This window comes from Scleropages formosus, chromosome 25 (genome assembly GCF_900964775.1).
Source record: "Scleropages formosus chromosome 25, fSclFor1.1, whole genome shotgun sequence".
NCBI classification, from domain to species: domain Eukaryota; kingdom Metazoa; phylum Chordata; class Actinopteri; order Osteoglossiformes; family Osteoglossidae; genus Scleropages; species Scleropages formosus.
In genome coordinates, this window is record NC_041830.1 from 6,533,544 (window position 1) to 6,561,244 (window position 27,701).

A 27,701-nucleotide genomic window follows, 5' to 3' on the forward strand; every position below is an offset into this window, starting at 1 on the left:
GCATAGCGTATGCGGTGTTTTGTTTTTCTGGGAAAAAGGTGAACCGCTTCAGGACTCACTCTTTATTTACGCGCTACACGTTATGAACGACATCTGCTCAAAGTGACTTTGTGGAAAGGTTTAATTTGCAGGACGAATTTTCATGACGTAAGGTTTCTTCAAGAACTTCTTCATACGGAAATGTGTGCGGGGGGATATTTGTGATGTTTCGGTACGATGGATGAGAGAGCAACTCAATAAAAACCTAGTTTTAACGGTTGAAATGCACTCTCTTAAAAACGTTTGTTTCCAGGTTCCGCGCGTTTTAAGTTAGCCTCAGCATAACTTTTTGTAAAAGTACTGCTTGAAATGAATCATGATCATCACTGAAATTTTGTTATAAGTATTTATACAATTATATTTCATAAATATGAATCATAAATATGAAATGCACAAAGAAAGAATCATGTACTCTGGATGTGTAGTACTATTGTGTTTATTGAGTATGTGTCGTTCGTAACACTCATACTGTGGCCTTCAGGGGATACAAATTTTGAGAGACTTGTAATTTCCTGACTTCCCAGAATTTAAATAATATATGGCATATTTTTTGTACTCGTACTGCACTGTTCTAAAATATCAGCCAACTGAATATTTCACTTGTCCCGTAGCGCGTGTCGAACCCTCCCACCCGCGTCACTCTTACGTAAGGCCGGCTCGCGCCTACACTCGACTCGCACACCTGTGACGTCGGCTGCGCGGCTGAGTCTGGTACAGTACCGGGCAGCGTGATATCGGGTAAGTGCGAGAGTCTTTTTTCTCCCCACTTATTTCTTGGCAGCTCGTGTAGTTCACACGTACAATTAATAACAATACTGTTCGGTTCGTACGTTGGCTGCAGTTTGCGGTCTTGAGTTCACTGAGGCGCTTTTTACACAACGTGCCACTCAGCCAATGAACTGGGAGTTGTGTGCGGCGCGAGAACCACGTCCGCGCGCACCTTGCCGCGGGCAAAGTGGTTCGTACTACTAGACTAGTGTTATATAATACGTGTGTTTAAAACAGACCCGCTTTAAAATATCTGAATTGATGCTGTGTAAATCATAAATGGCTCCATCATACTGAAATTGATTATTCAACAGTTTAAATCACTGTGACAACTTGTATGGATAATCAGAAAAATGACAGTAAGTGAATTCCAGGACTAACCCACAGCCAGTGTCCAGTATTCTCACGTTATTATTTCAACAGGTGTCTCATCAGCACTATGTCAAACAAGTAAGTTGATATCAAACTGATACAAATAAGTTGATATTAGTCATACATTGTTATCATAGTGTTGTTTTATTGTTTATAGAAGTGTCATGCATCCTATTTGAGGGGGCGTGGTGGCGCAGCGGGTTTGGACAGGTCCCGCTCTCTGGTGGGTCTTGGGTTCGAGTCCTGCTTGGGGTGCCTTGCTATGGACTGGCGTCCCGTCCTGGGTGTGTCCCCTCCCCCTCCAGCCCTGCGCCCTCTGTTGCCGGGCTAGGCTCCGGTTGACCGCGACCCCACTCGGGTCAAGAGGTTTCAGACAATGTGTGTGTGTGTGTGTGCGCTCGCATCAGATTTCACTATTTATTTTGGCAACGCACAGGTGAAAAGCTGTCCACCTGCAGTTACACGCTGCTTTCATATGTTTCCGTCACAGCTCTTTGACTAATGATCACCTTTAGATCTTTAGTTAATGTTTGCTCTTGTACCTGAGGCTGGTACTGTGTATTTTGATGACATAATATACTTCTGACCTCATGCCGTGAATCATTGACAGATGATTAGACACTCACCTATCCCTCTTGTTACTTTTAGCTTAGTTTTAATACAGCCCTTGCCAATTAATCACACAGGTCTTTGTTTACAGTTATTGTGGGTACTTTAAACTCTGTATTGAAGTCACACGATGTCCATACATTACAAACCGACTCCAGTTTAGAGCCCTTTTTTTTTTTTCTCCTCTGTATTTATTGTCTTGTACTCCTGTTCTGTGTTGCGCCATGGTCTCCAGAGAAACGACATTTCGTTTCAGTCTATTCAAGCTATAGGAATGACAATAAAAACAACTTGAACATGATATACAGCATACTAGATGAAATTATGTACCGTTTAAGGTATTATACACACATTTTGTACAAATCGTTAGATGCCGATTGTCACCACCGTACCTTGTATGTAATGTGACTCACCGGGCTTCGCACATTGCTTCCAGTTGCAACAGATTGCTGTGGAAAAACAGCTGGCACTTGGCTTTTTTTTTTTTTTTTTTTTTTTTTTTTAAATTGATGTTCATTGCATAGAAACACATAATGCTGTTAATAAAATTCAAAAGTTTTTTGAGGAAAATCTGCATTGAAATTTAGTTCAGGTGTTTTGCTCCTTGTTCATTTGTAATTAAGTGGTTTCATGATTTAAAGGCCGTGGTTTTTTTTTTTTTTTTTTTCTTTTTCCCCCTTCAAACTGAAAAAGGGCTTAAAGGGGCCCCGGGTATTGTTGTTGATAATTCAGATTTTTTTTTTTTTTTCTTAACTTCTAGGTAATACAAGGTTTTCCTACTCTGTCTTGGTTTACAGTTGAGGGTCAGGGCAAGGACCCCTATCTAGTACTGTTTGTGGATAAAGGAAAAATCACAATCTAAAATAGAATTAAAAAATATCCTATTCGGCATTAAACACAAAGTTTTCGTAAAACTGAATTGCTATACAGAACTCATGAAGTGACTCGACACATATGTTCAGTTCCTTTTCAGATTGTTAAACCTGGTCTTTAGTGCTTTCACTTGGGGTTGGTCGTAAGTTGATGACCAAGCAATTACTGCTTGAATTTTGCAATCCTAATCATGTGATTGCAGAGTTTTTTTTTTTTTTTTAAGAATGCATTGCAAAATAATGATAGTGTCACATGGTGGCTATTCTGGAGTGTTTAAATACTTTGAAATTGCCTCTCTAAGTGTGCAATTAAGTTTGCCATGTTGTAATCTTTGTAAAAAGTGAAGTTAAGACTCTATCATCCACAGTGCTGTGTGGATACATCTTTGGTTGACCTTCTGACAATTTGCCTCTTAAGAAGGTGTGGAATGTAAGTTTCGTTCTTTTTGTGCTGAGATGTTAGTGAATATGACAGGTTTTAACTCCTCTCCATTGTCTTATTACTGGTTATGGGGATGAGGTTAGTTAAGTAGTTTAGTCACAGATGGCATTTTAAAGGTGTTAGAAGTATTGTCCCACAACGACTTTGACTACTAAACAAGAATAGAATTCCTCAATATATCATGTCTAATTTGGGAAGGAACCTATTTTACACAATAGATTTGGAATTTGCACCTTGGCTGGTCCAGGAATTCCCAGGTACCTCTCACTCTAGGGAAGAAGGTTGTTAAGGTGGTTAAGAACATGAGCCTGAAGGTTGTAGGTTCATGTCCCAGGATGTGCACAACTATGGGTAAAGTTCAGTAGAACAGCTTCTATGTAATACCCAGCACTTTAAATGGGTGAAATTGATGCTGCTTTGGGTAAGATATCAGCTAAGTAATGAAATATTAAGAATGAACCATTTGATAGATTTTAGCTTTATGATTAATGTTTGGGATCAGTGAGTAAAATGTGGTTTTTTTTTCTCAGTCTACTTTGCTGGTCTAAAACTCATGTAAATCCCTCTTGAAGATTTTTAATCTAATGAGAGGCCATGTACCATATAGATCATACAAGATAAAAACTGAAATTTGATCATTTTATTTACTGTTTCGTTAAATGTATATTGTAGAAACTGATACCAAATACTGCTTATTTTAAGTTATAATCCCTTATGTTTTTTCCTTCAATGGGGGATCCTGTCCACAGTCTAAAAATTCGTACAATTTTCAGAATATCTAGAATATTCTTTTCAATCTCCTAAATTAGGCAAAATAATTTAACATGTTTAGAAGCTGTGGAGGCATTCATTTAACATGTATGTTCGCTTTGTTGGAATGCAATCTGAACCCACTGCCAAATCCGGGCACACATTCCAAGCTTTCAAACCAAATTTCAAGAGAAACAGGAGGAGTGGTTAAATCTGATTAATTACTGACACCCCGTACAAATGAGAGAAGCCCAACAGGTCTGTATTTTATAGGAACAGTTTCACTTGGTTATTCTTGATACTTCTCAGGGATTAAAATGAGCTTAATATTTATGGGCTCAATTTCACTTGAATGGAAGTGCGGATACTTTCTGTTACACAGCCATTCTCTAATTCAGGCTGGGGTCTCAACACTGGGAATAGAAATTGGCAGAACATAACTGGTGGGGTGTGGTGGCGCAGCGAGTTTGGCTGGGGCCTGCTCTGTGGTGGTTCTGGGGTTCGAGTCCTGCTCGGGGTGCCTTATGACAGACTGACGGTATGTCCCCCCCATGCCCTGTGTCGCTGGGCTTGGCTCCAGTTTGCTGTGATCTGGCTTGGGACGAGCGATTTCAGGCAATGTGAGAACATAACTGTCACAGTCGGTTCCAGACAGGTGTGTGTGGTTGGCAGTGATGCTTGTGTGACATGGAACTGGAGAAACAAATTGACAGTTTCATTTGGCAGACCATGGAGAAACTGGTTAATTATAATTACTGTTGCTCAAAATTCCTGAGCTGAATGTGACATGGTGCTCATGGTCAGTTCTGTAGGTAGGTATTTGTAATGTATGGCTGCAAGAATGTGCTAATGGACTAAGTTGCTACTATTGACAAGATGTGCTTTGGTTTACTCTGAATTGTGCATCGTTTTGGAAAATGCTTCTGAAGTTAATGTAAATTTCTGCAGCACAGACAGCTCTGCAAGTGAGACACTCACATTCCCTCATTAACTGAGTAGAATAACAGCCCAGAGGGAGGCAACAGCAAGGATTTGTCAGGTATGAATAGCGAAGCACAGTAAACTGTCTCTTGCTTCCACTTTAGCAGATTGCAGATGGCATGCTGGCAGCAAAATTGGAATGCCACCAGAGAAGGGGATCACAGCCCTTCCTTCTCATGAGCCAGGATGGCTCATGCATGTGCTTAGGTCACTGAGATTGGGAAACGAGTTAGAGTTGTTTTGTGAATTTAGGTAGGAGTATTTATAACACCCTGTAAATACACACACACACATTGACTGAAGCTGCTTGTCCCGAGCAGGGTCGCAGGAAACCAGAGCCTACCCTGGCAACGCAGGGCGTAAGGCTGGTGGGAGGAGGGGACACACCCAGGGCGGGATGCTAGTCCACCGCAAGGCACCCCAAGCAGGACTCAGACCCCACACCCATCAGAGAGCAGGCACAGGCCAAACCCACTGTGCCACCGTGCCCCCCACCATGTAAATAAAGCAGAATTAATAACTCTGGCCAGAGCTAGACCCCAGTGTTGGTGCGTAACTTGTACTCAATCCCTTCTTATACCCAACACATCACACAAAATTCACTAATGCCAATACAAGAATAATAAGAAATTTAAAGAGCAGTGTAAGTTGTATGTTTACATTGAAGGGCAGACAACTGTGCATCAACTTGGAGCTGGAGGTATTTCATGGAAGATGCCAGATGCAGGACTTGACAAATGAATTCACAAGTGATAGATGTTGAAGTTATAGGATCATCTTTCAAGCTTGTCCTCTTCTTTGTTTCTTTTCCACCTGATCCACAATTTTGACAAACTTTAAGTCATGTTTGGAGCGTTAATAGTTCTTTGTATCCTTTAATAACCCTAATCCCGTTTGTTATGTAACATTTTTACCAACATTCACATTTGTTTAACAGAGCCTGTCTAGATAATCCACACACACGCTGTCTGAAACTGCTTGTCTGAAGCGGGGTCGCGGCAAATTGGAGCCTAACTCGAAAACACAAGGTTCAAGGCTGACTAGTTCCAATACGAATGTCATAACACAAGAGTTACTCTTCATTCCTTGTGCTATTCCTGTGTTTACTGATTTATCGAAGGCCTTTATGCAAAGGGCCTTATAGCACAAGTGCATTTACTGTACACAGCAGGGTATTCTTACTGTCACTAATAAGTAGTACCATAGTAGTACCATGGAATGGGCTTTGAACTGGAAACAGCTCTTGCTTCTCTGTCGCTTGTTACTTGCTTTGCCAGTGGGACTGCAACACAATGAGTTTCTATTCACATCAATATTAGTGTTCATTCTGGATCCACGCTGGAGATTAATTTCATTATTGAAATGCCACATATCAATCCAGCCTTTCTCCTTAGGAGACACAATCCAAAAGTTCAAAAGGCTGCTGAAATACTGTAACTCTCCCCTTTCACGGAACCTCATGCATATCACTCCTTCCTTGGGTATGCTTGGCAAGGCATTATGCAACTACCCAGTAATGCATGACAAGGTGTATTTGACAGGTAATTAGACACTCATAGCAGATGAGATCATTTAGTGCGCGCACACACCTTTTCAGAACCGCTTGTCCCATATGGGGTCGCGGGGAACCGGAGCCTACCCGGTAACACAGGGCATAAGGCCGGAGGGGGAAGGGGACACACCCAGGACGGGACGCCAGCCCGCCGCAAGACACCCCAAGCGGGACTCGAACCCCAGACCCACCGGAGAGCAGGACTGTGGTCCAACCCACTGCACCACCGCACCCCCTCCATTTAGTGCACACCTGTCATGTAAATGAAGTGCAGCAGCACTCGTCTGAATTGCAAGATTTTATTTGTTTTAAAACAAAAGGAAGTTCTGTTTTGAATACTCAAGACTTCAGGATCCCTTCTTACGTTGACTGGATTTTGTTGGTAACACTTTTGAGGTCTTGTATAGTCTAGTGTAGAACTGTTCTTCCACCATCCTCTTTTCGACAAATGCCAGGTGGCAGGACCTTTTTTCCTTCCTTTTTAGTAGAATTGATATGTTGTTATTGTCATTCATGTATCATTGTAATACTGATGCATATTTTTGCTGCCAGCTCATTCGGTAAGTTTCTAAACCAGGGAAAGTGAGATGCAGCAACTTGACTTGTTGGTGAAAAGGTTTGAATAACATCCAGTGTCTAAAGTGTCTAGTTACAGAACACTTCAGACCTCCTCAGATGATAGTGTAGTATCTTATTAGAATGTGCAAGTATTGAAAAAGGAGGTTTAGCTTGTAGGAATTATTGCATCCTTTTAGAGGGAGTTACTTGGAGGTTTTCCGAAGGATTTATCTTTCATGGGTAAAGTTTCACATGGTGCCCAAATGGAGGCTTGATGTTCGCGCCCCACTTCAGGTCTGTAAACTATGAAACGGTACTCTGAGTCCAGTGAGAATCCAATGTGAGAAAGATGGTGTGGATGATTTTTTGTGAAGAGAGAGATGATGCTCAAACCACGAAATGCTGGTGACAAACTTATTTACCTCCCAAAATATGTCCCTCTGACCCTCTTTGCACTTGCAGCACCATGGCAGATGCACAGATGAGCAGTCCCCCCCTGGAGCCAGGGGTTAAGGAGTACCTCAGCAGCGTGGATGTCCTCCTTGTCACCCTCATTGGTGGCCTGGTTGTCTACTGGGTCGTCTTCTACAAGAAGAGGGAGGAGGTTGTCCCAGAATTCAAGAAGCTCTCCGTACAGTAAGTGTAGTGACTCATCAGCTCTCTTTTTGTATTACTGTTGGTTCTATGTGAAGATGATTTAGGGAAATGCCTTGGAATTGTAAGAAAGTTTGCATCCTGGGATTTATAAATATATTTTGGAGTTTGTACTCAGTTATAATAAGACAAGCTAAACCAGGGGTTTTTTGAGTAAAGGCCAAAATCATTATTGTGATGTAGTGCCATGGCCACATGAAAAAAAAAACTGTACCATAACTGGCATACTGGATGTTAGATGCCTATGTTGAAAAACTGTATTTTCTTTGGATGTGTGTGGCTATTTTGTGAGTCAATACAACTTTGTATTTATGGAGGGTATAATGTATATGAACACATTTTGCAGATGTTCTTTCATGCCATACATTGGAGTACACCTGTCCTAGACCCTTCAGAGCTTTTTAAAATTAACAAACAAGTAGTGTGGGTTCTGTTGTATTGGGAGTCATTTCAGTCACTGGTATAATATTGTCAGACTTAATTGTTATTGTTGCAATGACTGGTTTGTTGGAATACGGAAAAGTGCTTTTTGGATTTGCTGAGAATAAAGCAGCATTGAGTTGAGGCTACTGAAGAAAGCATTACCTTTACAGTGTCTTGCACTCAGAGATCTCCTGCATTCTGTGATATTCCTAAGATGCAAGAAACCCATTCTAGATGGGGAACTGATATGGCTGTGGATCGTGGTTAGAAAATTATACCTCAATTCCTAACTGATTTCACAAAAGTCTTTGGGTTTAATTCTGTTTAATCTTTCATTATTTCTTCAAATCAACAGGACCTTCTCCTCCCCCCCAACTTTTCAGAAATGACTTATAAACTTGTAGAAGTGACATAGTATTGCAACTTCAGTCTTTGTCAATATAACCAAATGATTTACATAATAACTGTAACTATAAACAATAATCTGCTCTTTGCTTTCAGCTTTTAAAGATAAAACTCAAATGATGTGCCTTCACATTCTTAGACCCAAGGTCACCTGCAACGAAACATTTCATTATAGTTTTTTTTGACCCATTGACAAGAAAATGGTACAGGAAAAGTAACAGTACCTTCAGTTTTTTTTTTTTTTTTTTAGATTTCTCGGAACATATTTCTCTAATTTCTTTTCAAAGTCTTTTCTTCATGCTGTCTGGAGGGGAACATTTCAGATGTTGTTTTTCCATGTTTTCAGTAATGGTGTTCATCTGTTGCATAGCACGCAAGGCTGTTCAGTAATGGTCTGAGATGCTGGGATTAAAGTAAGTGATGGAGGTGCCATACTTATTAATAGTATTCGCGATGTCTCTTTATTGACTCGTACCTGTGCTCTTTTCAGAACAACCTACGATCATTAAGCATGGACCATTATGGTAAAAGGAATGATTTCCAATATTATGTAACATCGTACAAGGAAAGTGTGCAGGTTCCACCAGGGGGAACTTGTACCAGAAAATGATGTTTGTACGAAGGATCTTAACTACGGATTTTTTTGTGTCCGAGTGGGGGCTTCAGCTGCTCATTGTGTGAGCCGGCTGAAGAATCAAGCAAGCGGTTATACAACATGGTGACTGCTGCATTTCAATGTGTTGACCTCATGTAATGGGGCCTGTGGGAATGCGTGTGAACAATTTGTTTCTGCTTTGTAGCGCAAAATGGGCTTTGGGAAAGAGCCTCTGAGACGGTGTAGCGACTCAGTTGTTTCGTTCAGGGGGTTGTGGCAAGCATCACTGCCAGGAATGGAACTGAACCTTTTCTCCCAACCTCAATGTCCAGAAAATGAAAAATTTCCATGTTTGATTTGTGATGGGGTCGTTCTCAAAGCCTTAATACAGGGTAACATTTGAACCGAATGAAAAAGTGCAGTGGTAATGTAATGTATTCTGCAGTTCACATCATTATATGAAGGTTGCACCTCTCATGTCCAAGGAGCCTAGTAGTGTGATCTGATGTCCTTTGCAAGCATGTTTGACTAGAAAGGTGTTTCTGCATAAACGATTAGTGACATGCATTGCTTTTCGTGTCAAAGGGTTTTGTCCTCTGCACTTAAATTACTACTGTATATCTTAAATGAGTGAGGGAATGACCATCACACCCTTTTTAACATCAGTGACCTCAATTCAGATAAGTCACTGCTTTATGAATCTTTCCCTTTCTAGGCATTGTCTCAGGTTTTTATATTTAGTAGGGGGTATTCCTACTAGGACCCTAATCAAAATGACTGAACCTCACATGTTTACTGCCTTGATCAAACAGTTGAGTCCCCCTCCCTCAAGTGGAAGTGGTATTATGATGCCCTATTAATGAGTAGATTTGCTGCGGTTTGGTCTGACAGCACGTCTGCTCCCCATATGACGAATGATAGGAAATGTGGAAGATTCCAGAAGAGACTTTTAAATACAGGAAAAGGTCCCAGTATTCTGGAACTCCCTTTAAGTCCCATCACTGTGAAGTACTTTTTAATATCCCCTGGTACTCAGGCAGGTTTTTTTTTTTTTTTTTTTTTTTGAAGTCCCTGTTTTATGCTGAGAATATTCACACAGCCTTTCAGTGTATGAGAAAAGGCTTTCCGTGTCTGCATCTAAGGAGGTATGAAAGCAGCTGAAGTATCCTTTGTCCATCCCGGTTAAGAACTTCTCTGATTTGCGTTACTCGTTGAATGGAAAAGAACTACCTTAAATGATTACCTTGCTATTACAGGTCAGGTAACCATAGTGATGCCCTTTCTCAGCTCGGGGACTGTTTGAATTCCCTTTAAAAAATGAAAGGGGAAAATGGTAACTTGTATAAATGGTTACCAAGGTAACTGGATTGTGGCAAAGACTTTTTTTGTTTGCTTTATTCCCTGAGGACTGGAGAGGAAAATGGGAGGGAGTAAATGCTGGAGATATTGTGGTGTGTATACAGTTGTGTGTTTTCGTGTGGGAGACTGACTGTGTGTGTGTGTGTGTGTGTGTGTGTGTGTGTGTGTGTGTGTGTGTGTGTGTGTGTGTGTGTGTGTGTGTGTGTGTCTGCTTGCTACTGCGATTCGTGGGAAGTCTCAATACAGAGACGTCCCCCCCACCACTGCCACAGCAACTGCTGCCAGATGTTGGAAGTGCCCGTGGGGGGGGGAGTTACACAGCATTACAGCACGTTCATACTGTGAACACTAACCCGTAGGACGGTGTGTTACTGATGGACTGCTGCTGAGCTTCTAGGGAGTAGGGGCTGAGGACCCTGGAAACCCTCATTCTTCCTCTGCCATGGAGTGTGAAGAAGCCCCTTAGTATTTTTGGTTCTTCTCCTTGTGTCTGATCTTTCCCTTGGTTTTGGCTTCAGCCAAAAAAGGAAAGCAGATCTTCCCCTGATGTGTTTGGCCTGCAGTCTTGAGGACATTTCCAGCAGCCATGGGATGTGTGTACTCTGTGCCCAAGGTGAGGGATGCTATCACAGACAGGTCAGTGTTCCATGAATGGGTCATTTCTACAGAAGTCAGTGTGGCATGTTCAGCTTCTTATTTTCTTGTACACTTTTTTTAAAATTTGGCATTGACATAGCCTCTTGAGTTAGTCACCCAGGCAGTAATACAGTACATATGTTTCTGAAATGATGAAAGTGGTGAAATTACATGTGACTTTATATGCCGCTGTACATACTACTTGTACCCGTTTTCTTTTAGATAAGAAAAATCAGTTACAGAATAGATTGTGGTGATAAATAATTGACTGGTTTCAGAGCCTGAGAGTGAAAGGGAACAGTTTAATTCAGTTGAGGTATACACCCCATGCAGAGTGACAGTATAAGAAATCTGCTAGCTCATAATATTCAGATGTTATCATGCATTAAGGGCACACAAGGAATTACCAGTTGTACTTTGTGCACAAATTAAATGTAAGTTTTTATTAGATACATTGCTGATTTGAACCATATAAAACGAGTAAGACAAACATTGTACAACATCCTTTTCCCTAAAAAGAGAAATTAATACCAATATTACTTGAAAGTAGACATTTTTACATTTTAAAATATTACATGAATGTGAATGTTTTTATTTTTAGATTTCAACTGACAGGCTTTGGCTCTATTTTCTAATTGAATGCTTTCTTGTATGGCCCAAGGATACACTGAGAAATAAATGAATAAAATGTGCTTTTCCTGCACGTATTGAATTTCAAGTAAGTAGCAGGGGGCATGAGCTTGTCCACTGAGGATTTCTGGCCCTTGGTCGGTGTTGAAGGAGAATGGCAGCACAGTAAGGGTTCGACCTACACATTGACATTGTTGAATAGGAAGTGGCTCCCAGCTACAGGGTGACTGCTGCGGGTACTTCGATCCAGAAGATTGCTCCTTCTATAAAGTTCAGTTCAGTGTCTTCATGTTTTACTGATAACGTGTGATTTCTATCTTGAACTAAAGTATTTATGCTGGTCAGACTAGGGGGCGCGGCGCAGTGGGTTGGACCAGGTCCTGCTCTCCGGTGGGTCTGGGGTTCAAGTCCCGCTTGGGGTGCCTTGCGGTGGACTGGCGTCCCATCCTGGGTGTGTCCCCTCCCCCTCCAGCCTTACACCCTGAGTTGCTGGGTTAGACTCCGGTTCCCCGCGATCCCGTATGGGACAAGCGGTTCAGAAAGTGTGTGTGTGTGTGTGTGTGTGTGTGTGTGTGTGTGTGTGTGTGTGGGTTTTTTTTTTTTTTTTTTTTTTTATACCTTTTGGGGTAAATGCTTAAATATGCAGTTTTTAGATAAGATACTTTGTCATTATATGCAGTACAATTAAATTTTCTGTAGCAACCCTCAGAAGAACAGCAGCAGAAAGAACAGTTAATTTTTATTGTGCTGATGCTTTTTACAAGGTGAATTAGAGTTCTGTTGCTGTAATACATTAGAACTTCAGAGTACAGTTTAGTAAATAGTGATACAATGAAGCTCAAATTCAAATGTTGTCGAACATCGAACGTGTTTGACAGATCCAAAATACATTGAATTTTATCAGCGCTTTTTCGGCAGATACAAGCTTGTTGGGGGAGGAGGGGGGTCAAAGAAGCTCATTATAAGCTTTATTTTATATATATATATGCATTGTTGTGTGCAAGTCTAAGCAAACTTGAGAGACTGTGATTGTACAGTACTACATATGCACTGGTATACACCTTTATGTGCGAATCACTAAACAATGATTTGCTCGTATGTTCGCATATCAGTTATGCAGCGAAATGCAGTAGGCCTACTTTATAAGACTTTCCATACCGTGTATGTCATTGTGGTCTTTTGCATAGTGTAATACGATTTGCATAAGATCACATATGTGCAGCTTGTTTCAAGTTTAAGTGGAAATAATTATACTGATATAAAAGTGCTTATATTTTTACTACTTAAATTCAAAAACATTCATGTTCAAATTCTGAAGAGGGAAATTACTTGTGTGTTAATCTAAATCCAAATATATTTTTAATATGTGCATGGAGATTAGTAAAAATGGTACTTTTTAATTTCAACACAAACCACATTCGCATTTGTTTATTTATCTACATTCAATGGATGCAAATTTTGAACAGCGCTGTCGCATCCCTGTTAGTAAACGCCTAAGCCTTCCATTGATTTTTTTTTTTTATTAAAATAAATATAAAAATGCATGTTCAATGTATTAGATATGAACAAAAGCAGCTAACAAAATCAAGCCTAAAACTGAACTTTGACTAAATTTAAAATGAAGCTCTAACATCCATAATGAGCTGTTTAAAATCGGAGTGGTGTAATTGAGCTCAAGTTAAACTGTCCCAAGGTGCTGTGAGAAAAAGTGAGTTTTCGAGAAGTGTCTTTTCGTCCTAAGATCACATACTGAATGAAAGGCTAATTTTCCAGCTTCAGCATTGCTAGAGAGAATGAGCTGAATTCTGCAGTTATTGTGCAAGAACCAACAAGTTAGGGCTGGTAAAGAGGTGTGCTGAAGGCTGCTAGAACTTTGTCATGTCAAAGGGAGTGCTAACCTTTTTTTTTTTTTTTCCCCCTCCCCTCATTTATTCACTTAGCAGATGTTTTTCTCCAAAGCGACTTAAAATGGATACTATGCAGTGTTACTAGCCCACATACCTTATTCACCGCGGTGACTTACACTGCTAGATACACTACTTACAATGGGTCACTCGTCCGTACATCAGTGGAACACACTCTCTCTGTCACTCATACACTATGGGTGAACCTGGACAGCATGTCTTTGGATGGTGGAAGGAAACCAGAGCACCTGAAGGAAACCCACACAGACATGGGGAGAACATGCAAACTCCACACAGACTGAGCAGGGGTCAAACCCACGTTCTCCTGCACCACCCAGGTGCTGTGAGACAGCAACACTGCTCGCTGTGCCACCGTGCTGCACTTTTGTACAATGGTGTTCCTTTTAATCCATTACTATGAAAGAGTGGAAAATACATATTTATTCCCAGAACATAAGATGTATAAAGCAGGTAAATAGTGTAAATCAACAAAACTATTTTGGTTATTTTCACTTTTTAGCCTTGTACCCACTGTTAATTCCTGGAATAAGCAGTCAGCCACTGGAATCCATAACCCAGGACGATTGAGTTCTACCGCCCCATGTATGAATGAATATTCCTACTGTAGTGAAAGTACCCTGACTTCCTCTGGTCTCTAGTCCCCATGGATCGTAAGGTGTTTGAGACCTACAGGGAGAAATATAACAGTAAGTTCTAAACTTCCTGAAAACTGTGAGGGACCACTGACAAGTTTTCAGATATTTGAGTCTCTGCCTACTGTTCAAATCCCCCCCCCACCTTCGTTCCAACTTCGATAGAAGCCCATTGAATTCAGAGATTTGTCAGTCAGTTTGTTAGAAGAACCAGGCATGTGTCAGCGTTACATTTTTACAGGTGCTTATATCCACTTACTCCTCCTTAGCGGTTCAAGCTTCCATATATTGAAAAAACAGTAGTGCACTTAGAAAAACTTTTTAAACACCTGTATTAGGTTGTGAATGTTAATTGTATAATCCTCTAAAGTTTTAATTTCTGACGAACTGAGCTGCAGCTCCCTTGCACTTTATCGTGCCGACGTTTTAACCATTTACCATTTTCTTTCAGAGCACCCAGCTCTTCACAAGAGACCAGTTTTATTGAGAAAATGAAGAAAACAGTGAGTGGTCTTCCTGATGTCTTAATTGCTTCACTCACCCCCATCTTGATCATCAAAGTTTCCTGATTTGCTTAGCCAGGTTTTTGAGAGCCAAGAAGTAATTAACATAAATGTAGTGGTACTCATTATAAACAATAGTAAATGTGGTGGAATATTTTTGACCCTGTGATAGTCTTACAGACCTTTTTTTTAAAAAGAGAAAAAATAAATCAATCCAATTTGAGCAACAATGTTAGAAACTCTCAGAAGACTGAGATCCCTGCTATCTTCTGCCAGGTACTTCTTAGCAGGCCACGGGAAAGTAAATATTACAGCCTAACCCACCCGGAGTTTTGTGTGAATCACAATTTAAGAAGAGAAATAGACAATATGCAGCCTGGCCTGCTTCTACTTTTTAAATGTGGCTAAAACAATAGGGAAAATATTTAAAGCTGTTCCATATATTGTCCAGTCTTGAATACCAATAAATGGACTTGCCTTCCTTCCCTTAATTCCCTCTATGGCTTTGGTTCTTCGATGACTGGCTGGAATTTATTCTCTGTAGAATTAAAATTCACAATGGGGAGGGGTGAAACAAAGGTGGCTCTCAAAACAACATAAAAATTTCCTGGAGAGGGGAAGAACTGTGAATATTTCTGGTTACTCCCTGGACCAGAGATATGTGGTGGTAAATCTGATTTTTACCTGAACCGGTCAAGTGCTGATGGCAGAAACAACTGAAGCACCCGCACGAAAACTTGAGCCCGAAAATGAAACGCATTTGATCAACACTGATATCACCGGTACACACTGTCTGTAAACAGTTGACAATAGAACAATGATGAGCCCAACTTGAACAGGGTTCAGAACATGAACTTGGCAACCTGATGCACCCCACCCCCACTCCCTGTTCTCCTGGCCAAGGATGAAGCATCCAGCACAAGGCTGTCCATGCTTGACTTCAGCGGCCTGTCAAATCTATAAAGCAGATTGTAGGGCTGCTTGAACTGAGTTTCGGCTTTCATCAAATCCCTTCCGGAAGAGGAGGTTTAATGTAGAACACATTTCTGACAGCAAGACCCCATGAGCAATGTAGACCTACGCTAATGATCTTGATCTTGAACCACAGGGACTGTCAGCCTTGTCAGGGTGGTGACCTGCTTGTAGCCATGATTGTAATGCTGCTTCCCTTCTGGTCACATGTAACCATACATGTAATTTACGTACAGCTAACAATTCTAGTTCTTGCTTTGTCACATACAGATGCAATTACCTGTGTCACTGAACTGGCTCTGGTGTAGTTTAATGACAGTCATGTACAGGGGCCCAGAGAAAATGGTTCAGTCCACTGTTTGGCTCCATTCCACCTACACACACATTGGCTGAAGCCGCTTGTCCCAAGTGGGGTCGCGGCAAGCCGGAGCCAACGCAGGGCCAGAGGGGGAGGGGACGCACCCAGGACGGGACGCCAGTCCGTCACAAGGGACCCCAAGCGGGACTCGAACCCCAGACCCGCCAGAGAGCAGGACCTGGTCAATCCCACTGCACCCTCCTGTATTCCACCCTGTGTGTGCAAATACTGCACATCTGCATTGAAGGACTGCTAGGCTCCTGTCCCTTTGTGTCATCAGTGCTACTTACTGTTATTTAGAATAATTTGAAACCTCTTGGCCAGCACCTTTTTTAGCTTTTGGCCCACGTCAGGCAGACTGATCTACCACAGGACCATCCTTTGCTTTCTGTGAAGAATTGTATACTGTCTGCAGCACGTGCCATTTTTGGTTCAGCCTTGCTTTTTGTTGACATTATTCCACAAGGCTGTCTGCTAGAGCAGAGACTGTTTCTGTTTTCCTTTCTTCAAGAATCTCAAGGCTTTGGCCTTGGGCTTTATTGATTATTGCGCTTGTTGTGGTAGAATAGTGTGGTGTGTTCACCCCCAAAATTTATTTCCATTTTAATTGTATTCAATAGCCGCACCAACACTAAAACCAAAAATGAGCATCAGTGATGACAACATGCATTTTGATGTGTGTTTTATATGCATAACTACATACTGATGAATACAATACTACTTTCGTTAGTACTACTTCCCATCGTGCTGTTTTGCTATTTTAGCTATTATATATTTCTCAAACATTTGCGGTATTACTGTACTTATTTTGCCTCTTCTCTCCAGAACAAAAACATAGTTGTGTTCTATGGCTCTCAAACGGGCACAGCCGAGGAGTTTTCAAATCGCCTTTCCAAGGATGCCCGGCGCTACGGCATGAAGGGGATGGCAGCCGACCCTGAGGAATATGATATGGTAACTTCAAAGCTTATTTCTGACAGCATTTCCTCAAGCTTGTTTGCTTCAGTAGTCAGACACTGTATTCTTCTTTTAGCCACAGATCCCAAGCCTTCTTCACAGTACTGGTACTTTCACAGTAACTTGGCCATTTTAAGAAGCGGTTTTAGAAATACTGATATTAAGATTATTATTGGAATGACTAATTGAGTGATTCAATTGCACTTAAAATGTGAAGAAAAGGCCAAAGTGTGTTGTGGATTGTTCTACAGTGTATCACCCCTTCTTTTAGTCTGAGCTGTCTCGCCTGACTGAGATTGAAAATTCCCTGGCCATCTTCTGCATGGCCACCTATGGTGAAGGAGATCCCACAGATAATGCCCAGGAATTCTATGAATGGCTGCAGGAGACTAATAACAGCCTGGATGGTGTCAATTTTGCAGTGAGTAAATAGTCTTTCCTTCCTGCCTTGATAAATCAGGAAAAACTATATCTTCACTGTGAGTCTGTTTTGTCTGGCTTAATCTGGTTAGTCTTGGTTCTGTAGCTCCCTGTATGTCCATCTATTACATTTAATCATTTAGCAGACGCCTTTCTCCAAAGCGGTGTACATCTCGTAGAAAAATACAATGAGTGCATTACATCAACGGAAGGACTTAGATGCAGACTCATGATTCTAAGCAGTTAATTTGTCACATTCCACCATATGAACCAATATACATCTCACGAGTAGCGGCATAAAGGTTTATCCATTATTCAACAGTTATAATCACACTTATTGAACATAAACAAATGCACATTAACATGCACTTAAGAGATCATAGGAGAAGTGAGCCTGGAAGAGGTGGGTTTTAAGACCTTTCTTAAATGTAGAGGGGAAATTCAGCAGTTCTGAGTGAGAGGAGGAGGTCATTCCACCCCATTGGAACTAGAACTGAAAACCTTTGTGCTTTTGCCTGTGGATCTTTTGTGCGTGGGACCACCAGGCAGGCAGAGGTGCGGGAGCACAACAGTCTGATTGGGCTGTAGCCGATGATCAGGTCTTGTAGATATGAGGGCGCAGTTCCTTTTATGCTTCTGTTGGCTGTAATTTTATCCGGGCAGCTCTAGGAAGTCAGTGCAGGGAGGAGGAGGGGAGATACATGGGAACACTTTGCCAGGTCAAACACACCTCGGACAGCAGCGTTCTGTATCAGCTGTAGAGGTTCGATAGCAGAAGCCAGAAGGCCAGACAGGAGAGAGATGTAGCAGTCCAGGTGGGGTATCAGCATGGCCTGGATAAGTAGTTGTGTAGTCACTTGTGGGATGGGGCAGATCCTGTGGATGTTATGCAGAATGTACCTGCAGGTCTGGGCTGTGGCTTCGATGTGCCGAGAGAAAGACACTTGAATCAGTCATCACTCCCAGACTCTTAGCTGAGGAGGCAGCCAAGATGAGTGAGTTATTCAGTTTGATAGAGAGGTCACAACAGGAAGATGGTCCAGCTTGGAGATGAAGGATCTCTGTTTTGGAGAGGGTGAGTCTTAGGTGGTGATCAGACATCCAGGCAAAGATGTCTGATAGACAGGCAGCGATGCATGGGGAAATGACTGTAACCCCAGGTGGAAATGAGAGGAAGAGCTGGGTGTCATCTGTGTAGCAGTGCTAAGTGAATCTGTGAGAGGCGATGACAGGGCCAGAGAAAGAGGTGTAGACTAAGCATAGGGGGCCCAGTACAGAGCCCTGTGGGATACCGGTTGAGAGAGGCTGATAAGATGAACGGGAGCCCAAACCAGACCATTTGGCAGGATCTGCCTGATAGGTAGGACTCAAATTATTTCAGTGCAGTTCCTTTGATGCCAGGCTGTCCAAGAGAGGAAAGTAGAATCTGGTGGTTGTGTCGAATGGTGCAGAAAATTCGAGGAGGACTGTTACGCAACTATTACTTTATTGCACAACTAATACTGAACAACTATTGGTAACTAGTACATGATGTTCACAATTTTCCACTCTACTGTAAATGCTACTGTAAGTGCCTGAATGAAAATCAATGTTTCCAGTACATGACAATAATTTCTTTTTTTTTCTTTGAAGTTATTGTTTCATTGACTTCTGAGATCAGTTTCCAGTAATTACTTAGACATCGTACCGTTATGATACTCGAGGGAAGAGTCCCAAAAAAATCTTGCTGGTTAAGTAACCGCTCTTGTGGATGAATTAGTGCAAGGAGGTCTCCAGACTGAGTACAGCCCTGTGCACTATATAAAAAGCCCAGCTTTGTTCTGCTACATCCTGCCCATTTAAACCCTTGACTGCACTCTCCTATCCTGGCCTAGTGGATTACTGTCCTTCCATGCTGCTTTGCGTAACAGAGCAAATTTCACCCGTCATCCTCGTGACTCTCGTGACAGTTATGAAATTGCTTTCTTTTGCTCTTGTGTTCGCATGGGCCAACTGACCGGGAACACTTTGTTCTGGGTACCTACATTTTGGCTCAATTTACAGCAGTGCTTCTAGAGTGGAATGCAAGCTGTCATTTTGGTGAATGCAACTGAGATGATTCTTTCATAATAGGGCTTTCCCTGTTTCATCTCACTATAGCAGCATGTGTTACACTCTACTGGAGGCACCCAGAAATATCTGTACCAAATATCTGTACCACTCTTTCATATATGTGTAAACATTCCTCTGAATTCTTTCCTGCCTCTAGGTTTTCGCCTTGGGCAATAAGACATATGAGCACTACAATGCCACGGGGAAGTTTGTGGACAAGCGGCTGGCAGAGCTGGGAGCCAGCAGGATTTTTGACCTGGGAATGGGAGATGACGATGGAAAGTGAGTGGACCTCTTTGTATAAACATGCCATAGGGTGAGGCCAGCAAGGTATCTTGGCTGTGATGGAATACTCATGTACTGCAGTTTGGAAACACAGAGTCGCAGGTTTGAGTCCTTGCTGAGATATTGGTCTGTACCTGCAGGACTGCTTCACCTGAAATTGTGGACCCACTGTCAGGCACTGTGTTTGCTGTCAAATCAGCATGAAGTTTGGTTTTCCTCTTGCTTTCTTTCACTGGCTTGGGAGAGCTATGCATTTTCATACCTGCAATGGTATGGATATTTGACTTGCAGAACCCATATGACCAAAAAAAACAAAATGCTTACATTTCCCAGAATTTACAGCCCCCCCCCCCCCCCCCTTCAGTTAAACTTTAAAAGGTCCTATTTCTCTGGAAATAAATGATTTGGGTGTTTGTTCCATATGAGTTCTGGCTAATGGCCATCGTGTGTTCCCATGGCAGCCTGGAAGAGGACTTTGTCTCCTGGCGGGAGCAGTTCTGGCCTGCAGTTTCTGAGTACTTTGGAGTGGAGGCCACAGGAGAGGACTGCAGGTGATCACTGCTTTTGTTCACCTCTTTTGACCAGTCAGGTCCTGTCACTAAAGGGTGCTAAAAGAACTTTGTGTAATGGGTCCTCTGGCATGTATAGCAAACCTCAGCAGAGGAAAACATGCAACAGACCATTTATGGCCTACAGCCGCTACTTTGCACAAATTCTGCATTAAAACACATGTTTAACTAAATGTATTTAATTGAAATGCTAATATTTTTACATATATTTTTTGATGCCACTAAATTAACTTTTACTGTGATAAAGCAGATTAAAATAGTGAAAGCAAATGAATACAATTAACTTATCATGTTAAAATTTAAGATTTTTTTTTTTCTTTTTTCATAAACAAAAGGAGATTGAGGTTACAAGTGCCATGCACAGAAATTAAGAAATTGCAGTGCCTTTGAAGGTGTGATGAATAAGGTGGTTTGATACAAAGCTTTTGCCATGGCATAACTTTGTGAGAAAGAATTTAATGAATAAACAGTAGAGATATTTACATTTTTTTACATTCCATAAGTCTGTTATGGACTTACATCTGAGTTATTTTAACATAACTCTGATCAGATATGATTGCGGACCATTTGACTAACATTTGTGGACCACACTTAGAGCACTGGCCTAAAATACTAGTGATATAGTTTGTATCAAAGATATATAGGAAGTGTAGCAAATGTATAAATTATTTTGCACATGTACTTATGCGTTGCATTTTTGTTGCAGCATTCGTCAGTATGAGCTGGTAGTGCACAATGACATTGACGTGAACAAGGTGTATACTGGAGAGCTGGCCCGTCTGAAGAGTTTCGAGATCCAGAAGCCGTGAGTTCCTCCCACCGATGTTTCCATAAGGAGTTTTTTTTTTTTTTTGTAGTGGGCTAAATACTGTAGTTTGTGCAGCCCCACCGCAATGATTCAGGCTGCCTACCCAAGATAAACTTATCTGCTTTTGATTTTGGGGAACGTGTGATAGCTGACAGTTGGCACTACAGATCTGCCATGTCATGAGGAGCTGGCAGTACAGATTACGTTGTATCTGCATGTCATGAGGCGTACCTTATTTTTGTGTCGAGAATAATCTGGTCTTTGTATAGAGAATAATCTGGTAATTCCTTGTTCCCATAAAACATGTACTTTTGCTTAAAATGGCATCTCCAAATAGAGAAACTGTTTAAGTCCTACATGCCAAAGCTTTATATTTGACACACATTAGAATTTCTCCATATAAACTAATCGTATGGCTGGAGGGCATGGTATGTATCCATCCAAGCAGGCTGCAGGAGCTTTGTCGGTAATTCTTTGAAAAGGGCCTATTACGCATTGGGCATCAGAAACAGCCAGAGGAGGAATGCCATAGGGTTGTTACTGCGGCTGCAGAGAGGTAGTACTGATGGGTGTGGATCAAGAGAAGTCAACTTCAGAGTATTATTACCTGGGGTTTATTTCTTGTTAGGTTACCTGAGTAAGGATGTCTGTCAAAATACCCAAAACACCCCATGATCCCACATTACATCGCTAACGTGTCCAGGTTCATTACGAAATGTATGATATATATATATATATATATATATATATATATATATATATATATGTATGTATGTATGTGTGTGTATGTATGTATGTATGTATATGTGTATATATATATATATATATATATATATATATGTAACCCCCCTTTTGATACTTCTGGAAAATTTAGGCCCTTCGACTCGAAGAACCCCTTCCTGGCTCCTGTCGCTACCAACCGTAAACTGAACAAAGGGGGTACTCGGCATCTAATGCACCTGGAACTGGACATCTCTGGCTCTAAGATCAGGTAATATTTAACATGTGTCACTCACTGGAATCAAGTCCTTATCAGTTTAGTGTCTCTTATTCATTCATTAAATTACAGAGCAGATGCCAACATACTTCTTGACTTTAGTCCCAGGAGAGTTGCTGCAGTACCATGTACTTCACTGTTCTAGATAAAAAACATTATGCCAGTTGAAGACCTTAATGACTTTTGTTTTTTATGTTTAATACTTGTTTTCCCTCCCAGAACAACTTGACTGCACCCTGTTTTAACCATGTTGTTTTCAACAGATATGATTCGGGAGATCATGTTGCAGTTTATCCTATGAATGACACTTCCATGGTGAACAAGTTGGGAGAGATCCTTGGCAGTGACCTTGACACTGTGATCTCACTCAATAATTTAGATGGTATGTTGTTAATTGTGCAGGTGGCACACACTGATGGATTGTTTACCAAAAAAATACCAAATGTGTGTATTTACATAAACCAGAAAAATTTTCATATATTTACATCCTAGAAAACTCCTCCATATAGATAATGGTTATACTGTACTGTAAAACACCATACTGCTAAACAAGTATTTTCTTATTCAGTGTTAAACTGGCTAAATCACATTTGGAAAATAGACTATGGGGTTACAACACACATTGGGGAGGGGGGGAGTGGTCTCTTGTGGAACAACTTCCAGACTATAAGATATTTTTCTCCTGTCAGCTGCTGCATAGTAGTTAGGCACCAGGGGAAACTGCAGCGGGTTGCCTGATGCCACAGAACAGACCCAGACTGTGGTATACCATGGTATAATATTCATCCCCTTTAGACATTTGACAGCATAGGCAGTAGTCTGAAAGCATTGGACTTTGCTATGATTTGTCTGCAGAGGAGTCCAATAAGAAGCACCCATTTCCTTGTCCCACCACGTACCGCACGGCTCTGACCCACTACCTGGACATCAGCAACCCCCCGCGCACCAATGTCTTGTACGAGATCGCACAGTATGCCACCGACCCCAAGGACCAGGAGAACTTGCGCAAGATGGCCTCATCGTCGGCTGAAGGCAAAGTGTGTAATAAGCCTCAAACACAGCACTGACAGCTGGGACTGACCCCACCAGTTTATACACGATGCAGTGACTAATTTGATTTATCTGTTTTGAAACAGTCCCAAGTCATTTACGGTAAAATGCAGAAATTGGGAGCACTTTTCAATTTGTGCTAAATGTTTGCATTTCAGTACCACAGTAAGGTGCAATGAATGCTTCCCCCTGCTTCTGCAAGATGGAGATAATACATTAATGATTTAATGTGTAATTCAGTGGAAAGGCTACTGGTTTCAATTTCAGCTTATAATAGCTCTATAGCCCCCCTCAACTGAATTTTTATCACGTTTAAATGTCATTTGCTGGATTCCCTCAGGCTATGTACCATAGCTGGGTGCAGGAATCTCGGAGGAACATCGTAGCCATCTTGGAGGACATGCCATCCCTACAACCTCCCATTGACCACCTCTGTGAGCTCCTGCCACGCCTGCAAGCTCGCTATTACTCCATCGCCTCCTCTGCCAAGGTGAGAGCATTGTCATCACCCTCTGGTACAACCCCAAAATACAATGAATTAAGTGTATTTGTAGTGAAGTTGTGCATCTCTGTGAAATTTGAGAGCAGTGGCTCATTTAGAACTTTCACTGCACCATACCTTTGTTTTCAGTGGTAACGGCAACCATTGAATAGAGAAGTAGGTCGGAATTAAAACTATTAAACATAGTACCAACATTTTAAGCAGACTTTCGGAATATTTTCTGCATTAAAGATGAGAATGCCTTGTGTAGGCAAGTCCTGCTCCTCATGGTGTTTGTGCGATTCACATGATGTCTGGAATCATTCTAACCTTATTTTTAAATGGTTTTGCATCTTGTAGCTGGGGATGAAGGATGAGGCCTCATATGAACTTGAAAATGAACTTGTTCTTGATTTAAATTCTGAATTCTTTGTCATGCCAAACTTGTCAGCATCGTCTGCATTTCTGTCTGCAACTTAAGTTTTTATAAATCCGTATAGGTCCATCCCAACAGTATCCACATCTGTGCAGTGGTGGTGGAGTACGAGACTAAAACGGGCCGAACAAACAAGGGTGTTGCCACAAACTGGCTGAAGAACAAGGTGGTGACTGACAACGGCAACAAGTCCTCCGTGCCCATGTATGTGCGCAAATCCCAGTTCCGGCTGCCCTTCAAAGCCACCAACCCCGTGATCATGATTGGCCCGGGCACTGGTATCGCGCCCTTCATGGGATTTATCCAGGAGCGTGCCTGGCTTAAGCAGAAAGGTAAGGGTGCCTGTTCATTTTACTTTTGCACAGTGCTCTTTATTTGAGAGTGTTTGATGCAGAGTAGTCTGGAAGGTACAAGGAGACAAGCAACAAGTGCCAGTGATCTACAGCTAAGAACACATGGAGGGGGGGAGGAGCTGGATGACAAAAGAGAGGAAACCCCTAATGATACTGTAGTACAGGAGGGAGAAAATTCCAGTCCCAAAACTGATTAGGCAGCTGTTCTATATTGTAATTCCTTGTGTCTAATTCTGTCTGCATTGGATGCTGGGAAACATAAAATGTATAATACTGTACAAATGTGCAATGGCAACTGAAATGTTTTGACCAGAAAGTTGCATGTTGACATTTATTCACTTAGCAGATGCTTTTCTCCAAAGTGACTTACAATGGATACTATGTAGTGTTATGAGCCCACACACCTTATTCACTGCAGTGACTTAAACTGCTAGATACACTAATTACACTGGGTCACTCATCCATACATCAGTGAAATGCACTCTCTCTGTGTCACTCACACACTATGGGGGAACCTGAACATCATGTCTTTGGACTGTGGGAGGAAACCAGAGCACCCAGAGGAAACCCACACAGACTGAGCAGGGATCGAACCCACGTTCTCTCACGCCACCCAGGTGCTGAGAGACAGCAGCGCTACTCGCTGTGCCACCATGCTGCCCATGAGGAGGATGGACTCTTCTGTACCCCAAGGCAAAGTGCTTCAGTAACACTGTCCAGCTATATAAATGTGTGTGTGCAGTATCCAACAGCAGACAGCACAGTGGAGCCACAATTAGCACTGCTGCCACGCAGTGCCTGGGCTGTTCAGGCATGGGTTTGAATCCAACTCAGTCCATGTAGGTTTTCTTCCGCAGTCCGGAGACTTGCAGTTCAGGTGGATTGGTAATGCGAAGTTACCCTCAGTGGGACAAATCCCCAAACACACTCGACTAAGCTTTGCACCCAGCGATTTTAGGATGGGCTTCATACTGCTAGGATCCTGACCAATGGAAGCAGTGACAGTGAGTGTCCAGCTGCAGGTGCCTGACTTTGAAAACCTCTGCAGGTAAAAGGCACCTGGTTAAGGCCTAATTAAATTTCAATGTTGAATACTTGTACTGCAGTGTACAGTGTGTTTTCAGGGAAGGGAGGGGGTGAGACAGTGCTCTACTACGGCTGCCGCCACCAAAAAGAAGACTTCCTGTACCAGGAGGAACTGGAGGAGTATGAACGGAGTGGGGTGTTGACACAGCTCCATGTGGCGTTCTCCCGAGACCAGGAGCACAAGGTGCACCTCGCGTTGCTGCATCGTACTTCTCAGCACCATGTTGTTCCTTGTGAACTGTCAGAACAGGAAGCATCTAAATACTAAGCTTAATATTTGCTTTTTGTGGTATTTTCCAGAAGGTTTACTTCTGATGCCTTGCAGTGTTTATATTTTTGATGGAGTAGCACAACAGGTAGTGCTGGTGCCGGACAGCTCTTGTGCTGCTGCCTGGTTTGCATGTTCTCTGTAAAAGTTTTTCTTCTTGCAGTCATTGTTTCAGCTGAATTGGTGACTAAATTGTCTGTTCACCAGGGAATAGAACACATACTCTACCATCTAGTGTACCTTGCCTCATGCCCTCTGAAATCTTGCAGTGGACAAGTGGTCATTGATGAAGAAATCTTACAGCATTGTAAATGACCACAAACAAGTTAGGGAGGGAATGGGAGCATCTCTAAGGGGAATTCTCTTGGCTCTTATCAAGCTTTAAGACTGAAGTAAAAATGGCAATACAAGCCCTTTCTTAGACACCAAGACATAATTTGTTGTATGGCTGGTACATTGAGTTGGCATTAATACGACATGATTCACTGAATTCTTTTTTCCCCCCCTCACCCTTTGAACCTTAAGGTATATGTGCAACATCTCCTAAAACAAAACAAGGAGAACCTGTGGAATCTAATTGACTCCCAAACTGCACACATATACATCTGTGGGTAAGTGTCAATTTTTAAATGGTTTAATCTCGTTTGTGATGAAAAGGAGTCCACGATTATTCAAGTCTTCAGCTGTGTGCAAGACTGCGTGGTTGAGAACTTGTAGGAAAAACCTCAGAAGAAGGGAAGTTGGTTTATCCTTTTAGAGCACAACTCTTTCAATTGCTGATGTCTGGGGAAATATCATTTTCTGCAGTGGCAACTGGCCAGTTTGTCACACTAAATACTGCAGTCTCAAGGGGTAACAACTCCTTATAGAATTGGCCTTAGTTTTCCTTGTAGGATGTTTAAGGAAACTCCACCCAGTAGAACTCAAGTTGACATGACCGTTGAGTGCTGCTTGTGGACAGCAGGGTGTGATCATGGGTACAAAGTTGTAAGTGGATGAGCTCTCTTCTCTGGGTCCCCAGGGATGCTCGTAACATGGCACGAGATGTGCAGAACACCTTCTTTGAGATCGTGGAGGAAATGGGTGGCATGACACACAACCAGGCTGTGGACTACATCAAGAAGCTGATGACCAAGGGCCGCTACTCCCAGGATGTGTGGAGTTAAGGCTGCCAAGTGCACCACCCTCTGAAGCTGCAGGTACAGGGTACTGATCTCCAAGTTTATTTTTCAAAGGAAGTGCATTTCCAACAATTGTCAATTATTGCTGTGTATCACTTGTAAAAACTAGTTTTAAGACAAACACTTTTCCTCCATAAGGTTCTCATCTAAGATATTTTATTGCCAAAACTGCAGTTCTTAACAGGATATGAAATGACAAACCAAAAACCTGAGTCTGTCACTCAATTTAGAGCATTAACTGTGATTAAAGTAGCACTTCTGAAGTTAGGTGTGCAAAATTGTGGCATGTTTAGAAGAATCTAATAGTGCAAGCTGACAATTATGTAAGGGATGTTTAATAGAGCCTTAACACTGTGACATGGTCTATATTTTAATCTGTAGCAAAAGCACAGTATAGTATATAAAATTCCTTTTTAGTTTACTTTGTTCAGTTCTGTCTTGAGAGGATTGTCAAGTCTTGCTTTTGAAAACGGCCTTTTTAATTACCTAGCACCATAAGAAATGACTAACCTGTGTTACTCCTTCGGTATCAGAATCGCACAATGTTTTAACTGAGCTTTTGAATCACTGTCAGTCTTGTGTATCATTAGGAAGCTGGAAAAACTCCTTGAAGAATAATTTGTAATAACTTTAAGAAGTTAAGTCCTTTTATAATATGGGGAAATACACTGGACTTCAAGGGCC

The 27,701-nt window shown here is 41.8% G+C and overlaps 1 protein-coding gene across 4 annotated transcripts; it reads left to right on the forward strand.

Annotated features, from left to right (window-relative positions):
- Positions 1–27,563, forward strand: LOC108928249 (NADPH--cytochrome P450 reductase-like). Of its 4 annotated transcripts, XM_018742112.2 has the most exons (17): positions 1–147; positions 651–777; positions 7,406–7,579; positions 14,654–14,705; positions 16,861–16,989; positions 17,264–17,413; positions 19,661–19,785; positions 20,250–20,339; positions 21,064–21,162; positions 22,040–22,156; positions 22,426–22,544; positions 23,018–23,199; positions 23,553–23,702; positions 24,194–24,461; positions 25,607–25,752; positions 26,362–26,447; positions 26,858–27,563. In XM_018742112.2, exons 3-17 carry the CDS (start codon positions 7,410–7,412, stop codon positions 27,000–27,002), a joined length of 2,028 nt encoding a protein of 675 aa, XP_018597628.2. In that variant the 5' UTR covers positions 1–147; positions 651–777; positions 7,406–7,409; the 3' UTR covers positions 27,003–27,563. The 4 variants fall into 4 exon arrangements, with proteins under 4 accessions (XP_018597628.2, XP_018597627.2, XP_018597629.2 ...); XM_018742111.2 differs by lacking the exons at positions 1–147; positions 651–777 and adding an exon at positions 1,212–1,257; XM_018742113.2 differs by lacking the exons at positions 1–147; positions 651–777; positions 7,406–7,579 and adding an exon at positions 10,710–11,015.
- Positions 27,564–27,701: the final 138 nt, after the last annotated feature.